General features: G+C 38.6%; 1 protein-coding gene across 4 annotated transcripts; it reads right to left on the minus strand.

Annotated features, from left to right (window-relative positions):
• Positions 1-2,230: 2,230 nt before the first annotated feature.
• Positions 2,231-6,705, minus strand: LOC133605713 (E3 ubiquitin-protein ligase CCNB1IP1). 4 transcript variants are annotated; one of them, XM_072913125.1, is made up of 5 exons: positions 6,593-6,705; positions 5,808-6,105; positions 5,582-5,728; positions 5,329-5,497; positions 2,231-2,881 (listed from the first exon to the last, which is right to left on the minus strand). In XM_072913125.1, exons 2-5 carry the CDS (start codon positions 6,102-6,104, stop codon positions 2,751-2,753), a joined length of 744 nt encoding a protein of 247 aa, XP_072769226.1. In that variant the 5' UTR covers position 6,105; positions 6,593-6,705; the 3' UTR covers positions 2,231-2,750. The 4 variants fall into 4 exon arrangements, with proteins under 4 accessions (XP_072769226.1, XP_072769227.1, XP_072769228.1 ...); XM_072913126.1 differs by having other exon boundaries at positions 6,550-6,593; XM_072913127.1 differs by lacking the exon at positions 6,593-6,705 and adding an exon at positions 6,533-6,565.
• Between the last annotated feature and the right edge of the window lie 2,639 nt (positions 6,706-9,344).

Genomic DNA, 9,344 nt, shown 5'->3' on the forward strand with positions numbered 1-9,344 from the left:
AATGTTTAATGTGTCAACTGTTTTTAAGGTTGTCGAACAACTCCTGGCAAAAAAACACACTACAGTGGAGGTTTCTGAAATGCGGCATGCAACTAATTCTTTATTTGCACTAAAATAAATATTTATTAATGGTATGTTATTACCATAGACATCTTATAAGTAGACGCAGCATCGACCGCTACTGCCTACTGGCGCTGACGACGCGGGGCCGCCATCTTGGAGTGGTGATCCGCTCCACTCAGTGCAATTCATTTGGCAGGAGCAATGAACTGTCAGCGCATTTAATTCATTTTACCTCACTGAATACCACTGATTTTCACTCGGTTTTTTTGTCATATGTGTAGCTAAGATAAAGGACATGTGTTTTGGCGTGTTTTATTATTCATAGTTTGCTTAACAGTAATGGAATATTCTTATATGCTATAAATAACCAGACGTCCGAGATCAAAACTGGGAATATAATCCCAGAGAAGGGGGACAAAAACGGTCAGCTACTTTTAAGTTCAAGAAACAATATGATTAGGTTATATATACATGTGTATATCCTACATAAACAATGTATGAATACATTAGATATATATATATCTTAGGGACCTATAGACTGTATTACTGTTGCTGCAGCAGCATAGTTTATTCTGTCTTGACACTTTGTATTGATATTATGTATTACATTCTTCCCTTAAATGATAATGTTTACAGTGATCGTTTTATATGTATTTTTTATGTATGTCGCTTTGGATAAAAGCGTTTGCCAAATACTTAAACATAAACATATATAAACACCTGAAAGTCTTTATCAGCTAAAACCACCAATCGGTTTCACTGGATTCAGAATAAAACCAAATTGTGTCTTACCCAACAATGTTAGTATTTGAATATTGTTACTTGAAGACTTATTCCTGGTTACAATTATACTGTTAAGAAAGTATTGTCTTATACTTTGCCTAAAATGAGAATGCATCATAATCTGTGGCAGCAGGTGAATTTTGTTTTTGGTGGGGCTGAAAGTTTGTAAACCCAACCCCTAGGGGGGTCATCCTCCCCCAGAAGATTTCTTTGTGATTTTCACATACAAATGAAGCATTCTGGTGCATTCTGACAAAATAATGAAGACAAAATAGAACATTTCATAGGTTTGCAGAGAACTATATACAATATACACACTGAAGGCATATGATGCCACCATAGTTTTGCAGAGAACTATAATAATATAGTAATATTATATTCACAAAATACAACCAATAGTACGTTAATGTTAAATCTTACTTGTGAAAAGTAATCCCCCGATTCCTATTTTCAACAGTCCGCTCATTTGAGCAGGAAAACGCTGAACACCGGCATCTTTGTTTTCTACCTGTCAACTGTCAGTTTAGGCTGCTCGCCGGCTCCTCATCACCACTTCAAGATGGCGGCCGAATTTCTCGCGTCACAGCAGCCAATGCTGCGTCTACTTATAAGTTGTCTATGGTTTTTACATATATTAATTTGCTTTGTCATATATAACACAACGCTAGAATGTGAATGTTTTAAGATAGATAAGCATACAGTATAATGACTTGGATTAGTTTTAGCATCTTGTGCACAAAACGTGTCAAAGTCCCTCCCTCCTCTTTATATTATTTCTGTATGAAGTTTTCACTCTATCTTTCAAGAATCCTATTTATTTTGAATGTCATCTGACACAAGATGGCTGAGGTCTAAGGGTAAAATCACAAGTTTTATCATCAAAGCCAGTAGAGCCATCGGCGATTGTTTGGCCAGTGAGCCCCAAATACCACATAAGTGGAGCAAGTCTAATTTAAAGGCAAATATTCAAAGTATGAAAAAAAAAAAATCCCTTTTATTATGCATAATCACTAGGTTTGCAACATTAAATCGATTAATTCCATTAGAAAAAAGCTTTTGTTTAAGCTCTGCTGCTTCAAATAATCGTATGATTGTAATTAATAAATTCTGATCAAATCTGGACTGCATAAAATGCCTAGAACTTTTAATTAGCGGATATAATTTTCGCACTGCTGCTGCCATAGTAGCACATGAGCATTAATGTGTGATCTGATGGCTTCATTTTTTAAACAATGTTTATTAATGTACACATGTTTAAACTATAATTTCAATGTTGATAATGTGCATTTATTATGAAAAAAAAGAATGAAAATTACAGCAAGCAGAAAATGTGTTTATTTTCCCTAAAATACACATTTATCGTAGATTATGAAGTATGCGATTAATCAAACAAATTAATTGATACTAGATTACTAAAATAACCGATAGCTGCAGCCAAATAATCACCCGGGTTTTTTATTTTATTTTGAAGATATATTTTTAAGGTATTTTATTAATTCAGGAATGTCAAGAGTGCAGCCCGATGTCCTTTTTTTTAACCAGCATCTTAATTTATCAGGCCTCTGTAAAATATTACATTATATAAAACTAAATATTAGATATTATATGCCGCAGAAAGTTTCTGCTATACTCAAGATTCTATCACACAAACACAATCCAGGCTTTTATTTGATAACTAAAACAAAAAGTAAGTTCACTGTGACTTTATTACAGCTTTCTGAAAGAACATTCAGTGACAAACAAGAGAAGTTTTTTTTTGTTTTTTTTAGAAGGTTAAGACTCCTACTAACCCTTTTTGGGGACACAGAATACAAACTGACAGGGCACTAAACTCCACAAAACGCTTCCAGAAGAACAAGTCTTGAACAAAGTCTACTTTCAAACGGATGTCTCCCCTGCTGTCTTCAGTTCTTCATGACTGCTCGGTCTTTGTTGTGAACAGGGGAGCAAAGCTGGAAGAAGTTTCTGCGTCTGTCAGAATCCAGACATGGCAAGAAGTGGGGGTTCCTTTCGGGAGTCTGGTGGCTGGCCACCCCTGGGCGACACATGGCAATGTGATGGTAGAACGCCATTGTTATAGGGACTTAAGTTCTAATTACTGTAGCAGCTGTACAAGAGGTGGCAACCTCTTTGGGACGAAACATCTACAGCTGTGTAGATAGACCATTTTTATTCAAAATGTAAAACCTTCAATAAAAAAAATGATATTTATTTTTGTCATATTACATATGATTTGTTAGTTTACTGCCAATCACAGCATAAACTTTGCAAATAAATATACATTTTCAGGGCAACTGTATAAATAGATAACATACTTTTCTAATCCTGTGGGAGAAATTAAGGAAAATGTCTGCTTGTGTCCGCCCCACTTTCTGCCAAAACACAGTCATTGTTATGCAACTTTTTTGTAAGCAACACGTTTCATTTTAAGTTATTAACAATAGGTGGATTCGTTTTTGTTATTTTCCGGTAAAGCACCTTTAGTACGGTAGAGAGACGTACCATTTTCCCACAAGGTAGGCTACACATTGAGTGAGGGAAAGGATGTGCGCCTCCTGTCAGGTGTCCACTCGGTAAACAAATACAGCGCAACAGTTAGCACTTTGAGCTCATGGGTAGTTCACATTAAGAAGTAGGATAAAATGGCCAGATGTTGTACACTTGACTGTCAAAATGGTGAGTATGCAGTGTTGGACACTTATCACACTCAATACTATACTTGCCATATTGGCTACATTGCAGAATGAGAAGGTTATACCACAATAAAAAGGGCAGAGGAAGAATAAATACACTTCCAGCAGGTGTGCATGGACCGAAGTCTATTTGGGACAGCAATACTCAGACAACATTTGCGCACTAAGGAACTAAGTACCGTATTTTTCGGACTATAAGTCGCAGTTTTTTTTCATAGTTTGGCCGGGGGTTTACTCAGGAGCGACTTATGTGTGAAATTATTAACACATTACCGTAAAATATCAAATAATATTATTTAGCTCATTCACGTAAGAGACTAGACGTATAAGATTTCATGGGATTTAGCGATTAGGAGTGACAGATTGTTTGGTAAACGTACGTATAGCATGTTCTATATGTTATAGTTATGTAAATGACTCTTACCATAATATGTTACGTTAACATACCAGGCGCGTTCTCAGTTGGTTATTTATGCGTCATATAACGTATACTTATTCAGCCTGTTGTTCACTATTGTTTTTTTTATTTAAAATTGCCTTTCAAATGTCTATTCTTGGTGTTGGGTTTTATCAAATAAATTTCCCCAAAAAATGCGACTTATACTCCAGTGCGACTTATATATGTTTTTTTTCCTTCTTTATTATGCATTTTCGGCCGGTGCGACTTATACTCCGGGGCAACTTATACTCCGGGGCAACTTATAGTCCGAAAAATACGGTACACTGAGTCTCAATTTGCCCATTTCCGTCCAAAAAATAAGTCTTTTGAGTGCTTTAGTGCAAATGCACTGAAAAGTATGGCAAAATGCAGTGCAAAGTGTTCCTGACTGGCGGTTTGCAGTTAGCATATCCTCGTACAGTGTGTAGTGTAGCATGTTAAGCTTTTCCTCGTCCTCTAGGGATGATACTTGTAAGAAGCGTAGTTTGTTTGCCGCTGCACTTCAGCCAATAAAAAAAAGTTTAAAAAGTTAAAGTAACATTGATAGTCACACACACACTAGGTGTGGTGAAATTACCCTCTGCACTTGACCCATCCCATTGTTCCACCCCCTGGGAGGTGAGGGGAGCAGTGAGCAGCAGCGGTGGCCGTGCTCGGCAATCATTTTGGTGATTTAACCCCCAATTCCAAACCTTGATGCTGAGTGCCCAGCAGGGAGGTAATGGGTCCCATTTTTATAGTCTTTGATATGACTCAGCCGGGGTTTGAACTCACGACCTACCAATCTCAGGGCGGACACGCTAACCATAAGACCACTAAGCAGGAAAAAACTATAATTTTTGAAAAACAACCATTATTCAAACTCTTACTGTTGCACTTGTCTGCTTTGTTGCACTTTTCTAAATGGATACATTTAAAAAAAAAATAAAAAAAGGTCTTGTATTCATTGCATAATTACCGGTACATGTTAGGTTTAAGCTGTTTACACAACAGCTAAGCAGTTTTATGCTATGCATTTTTTTCCCTTACTGTACCCAAAATTAACTGAAGTGTCGCCTAAAAAATGTACCAAACCCATACCGGTTGGATGTGTTGCATAGAGGACTGGAAGCTGTGCTGTTGCAGCAATATTTGATTTTAGTTTTTTTCAGGAAAGTTGAAATACGGAAACGGGATTGACAAAATATGTTTTTTTCCTGGGGAAGCAGGAGGGTTGGCAAGTATGACTGAAGCGGTGTACCGTTAGAACCCTGGTAATTAATAATCTATTGCATAGGAAAGATGATTCCACTCTGAAGTCTTATTGAAGGTCTAATATACTTCTCAGTAGCTTAGTGAAGTTTGTCCTACCAGTATTGACATTGTGGTATGTCAGCTGACGCGGGGACTGGCCACTGTCCAACACCATGGTGCGCATCCTCAGCTGTTCATACATGCCTTGAAGCTTCTGGTACTGCCTGCTCTTCTCCATCAGCCGCTCAGACACATCGACGTTCTTCCTCTTGTAGTCCTCCAACATCTACACGTGCACACATCCTTTTACAATTCAAGAAGTCATTTTATCACCCAGTTAATATGGTAGAAAAATACCAAGTTTAACTCCCTTCTTCAAGTAGGCAATTTCCGCTTTCATGGCTGACAGCTCTAGCTGCCTGGTCTGGTTCTGCTGGGTCAGAACATTTTCCATCTGTAGCAGCTGCTTTTCAACACGAGTCGCACTGTATTCCTGATACATGCGCTCCTGATGGACCTGCATCCAGGGGACGCAGGGAAAAGTACACTTGGTATTTAGCAGGGATGGACTCACACAGGGTTTACTCAAACTCAACCTGGTAGTTCCAGAAGGCCAGAGCTCGGGAAGTGATGTCCAGAACTATGTCTGGGCGCAGACCACACAGCACCATGGCCTTGTAATGCTCGGACGGCGACAGCTCTGTCCTTAAAATGTCAATTTTTTTAGACAGAGTGGACGAGCAGGCCGGACAGATGGTTGGAGCATGGTTAAATTCACGGGACCCGTGCTGATCGCAGAACACGTGCGAACAGGCCGTGACCCAGGCAAAGGTGGTCAGCTTGACCCGACACTTGGCGAAGTTGCACAGGAGGGTGTCGTCGCAAAGAGACATACTACAGACAGGGAAAAGACGAAAAGGTCACAAGATGAATGACATTAAGGCTGTGTTTATCAATTAATAACACAAATTTTAACACTGTGGATATATTTCAGTAATAAAAACATAATTTACATTGACTCACTAAACACTGGGAAGTGTTTCAATAACTAATAATTTGAATGACTGTAGTAGCATAGGTACTCATAAGCAAATAGTCAAACGACATAAGGATTTAAAAGCCAAGTAGAAAAACACAATGATTTAATAATTAAAACGTTGCTGTTTTGTTTAAGCTAGCAAATAACCAGAAGTGTGTGAACGTTAGCTATGGTCGCCTAGCAAGCAGCTATAGCAACATGCTAACAGCTAGTTTCGACCAGTTTTCTCTCACTTTAGCTGCTAAAACTTTACTTTTCTCGAAAAAATAACTGAAACCTTACCGTGAAATATAACCCACCTGGAGTCGTAACTTAACTTTACAACAACAAAAAACTATTTACATTTCAATTTACCTTGAGAACGGCTGCCAGCTGGAGAAAGAGACGTCACCGACAATACTGGGATCTGATTGGTCAAGAGAACATGTGATCAATCAAGGCAAGCAATTTGCCAGTTGTCCTTTTTTTAAAATTATGTTTACATAGTTCGCTTGAAAGTTGAATTAATTATCGGCTTATAAAAAGAGTGGCAGTTTAAATTAGTAATTTTCCGAGTGGAGTTTGAAACTCTCTTCTCTTATTGGTATGGACAGTGTACAACATCATCTTATAAGTAGACGCAGCATTGGCTGCTGTGACGCGAGAAATTCGGCTGCCATCTTGAAGTGGTGATGAGGAGCCGGCGAGCAGCCTAAAATGACAGTTGACAGGTAGAAAACAAAGATACCGGGCTGGTGTTCAGCGTTTTCCTGCTCAAATGAGCGGACTGTTGAAAATAGAAATCGGGGTATTATTTTTCACAAGTAAGATTTAACATTAATGTACTATTGGTTGTATTTTGTGAAAATAATATTACTATATTATTATAGTTCTCTGCAAACCTATGGTGGCATCATGCCTTCAGAGTGAATATTATATGTAGTTATCTGCAAACCTATGAAATGGTCTATTTTGTCTTCATTATTTTGTCAGAATGCACCAGAATGGTTCATTTGTATGTGAAAATCACAAAGAAATCTTCTGGTGGAGGATGACCCCCTACAGGGGTTGGGTTTACAAACTTTCAGCCCCACCTAAAACAAAATTCACCAGCCGCCACAGATTATGATGCATTCTCATTTTAGGCAAAGTATAAGACAATACTTTCTTAACAGTATAATTTTAACACAGGGGTTAGTGCATGTGCCTCACAATACAAAGGTCCTGACTGAGTAGGCCTGAGTTCAATCCCGGGCTCGGGATCTTTCTGTGTGGCGTTTGCATGTACTCCCCGTGACTGCATGGGTTCCCTCCGGGTACTCCAGCCTCCTGCCAAAAACATGCACCTGGGGATAGGTTGATTGGCAATACTAAATTGGCCCTAGTGTGTGAATGTGAGTGTGAACGTTGTCTGTCTATCTATGTTGGCCCTGTGATGAGGTGGCGACTTGTCCAGGGTGTACGCCGCCTTCCGCCCGAATGCAGCTGAGATAGGCTCCAGCACCCCCGCGACCCCAAAAGGGACAAGCGGTAGAAAATGGATGGATGGATAATTGTAACCAGGAATTAGTCTTCAAGTAACAATATTCAAATACTAACATTGTTAGGTAAGACAGAATTTGGTTTTATTCTGAACCAAGTGAAACAGATTGGTGGTTTTAGCTGAAATAAAGACTTTCGAGTGTTTATACATGTTTATGTTTAAGTATTTGGCACACGCTTTTATCCAAAGCGACATACATAAAAAATACATATAAAACAATCACTGTAAACATTATCATTTAAGGGAAGAATGTAATCCAAAATATCAATACAAAGTGTCAAGACAGAATAAACTCTGCTGCTGCAGCAACAGAGATACAGTCTATAAGTCCCTAAGATATATAGCTATCTAGTGTATTCATACATTGTTTATGTAGGATATACGCTGTATATATAACCTAATCATATTGTTTCTTGAACTTAAAAATAGCTGACCGTTTTTGTCCTCCTTCTCTGAGATTATATTCTCAGTTTTGATCTCGGATGTCTGGTCACTTATAGCATATAAGAATATTCTATATAAACTATGAATAATAAAACATGCCAAAACATGTGTCCTTTATTATAGCTACACATATAACAAAAAAACGTGTGAAAATCAGTGGTATTCAGTGAGGTAAGATGAATTAAATGCGCTGACAGTTCATTGCTCCTGCCAAATGAATTGCGCTGAGTGGAGCGGATCACCACTCCAAGATGGCGGCCCCGCGTCTCGTCAGCGCCAGTAGGCAGTCGCGGTCGATGCTACGTCTACTTATAAGATGTCTATGGTGTACAAGGGCTGGGCGGATCGATACACAATAGTATCAATGGCAGGGTAGTAACGGTATCGGTATGAAGTCAATACTGCGGTGATGAGAACATTATTTTTCAGTGTTCTTTTGTAATTGTTTTCAAAAATATCTGTGCTTGTTTTGTTGGGTTGTTCATAATGTTACATACAGTAGTTGATATAGTATAGGACAAACTCTCGGAATAATTAGTCCTTAGACAAAAGAGGGCTAGGAAGACGAATAGACAAAGGATTTTATGAGTGCCATTATTTCTTTTTCGACGGCTATATTTTGCTCAGTCACGTTCAATGAGCTTGAACTTCCTCCAAATGAAAAGTATCAGTAACACTGACCCCAGTCTTTCCTTGGTATCGAATTGATACCAACATTTGCAGCATTGGCCAGCCCTATTGATTTGCCAATGGAATAAGTGAACAATAAAAACAAGCTTATTTAAAAAAAAAAAAAATTATTGAAAGTATCCAATTTCTAGGTGGAGTAAAGACCCCCCCGCCCCACCTCTTGTTGGTTGTACAGGAGTGGAGGCAGGTGGGGCTGAAAGGGGGACTTTGTGCAATGCACTAGTATATCCATGGGGAGGGGAGGGGGATCTCAGTCAACTGTGTCCAGCACGCCATTGTCACAGATAGCCATCTATTTGCTGCCTTTTAAATAGGCTGCACTGGAGGGGGGTGCACCGCAAACACATGCATGTTCACACACTACTCTCTAATGTAAGTATTTTACAAGAATATATGCATCTTTGATATTTTTTTAAACCCACATATTATTATTGAGCA

This window comes from Nerophis lumbriciformis, linkage group LG05 (assembly GCF_033978685.3).
Source record: "Nerophis lumbriciformis linkage group LG05, RoL_Nlum_v2.1, whole genome shotgun sequence".
Lineage (NCBI taxonomy): Eukaryota > Metazoa > Chordata > Actinopteri > Syngnathiformes > Syngnathidae > Nerophis > Nerophis lumbriciformis.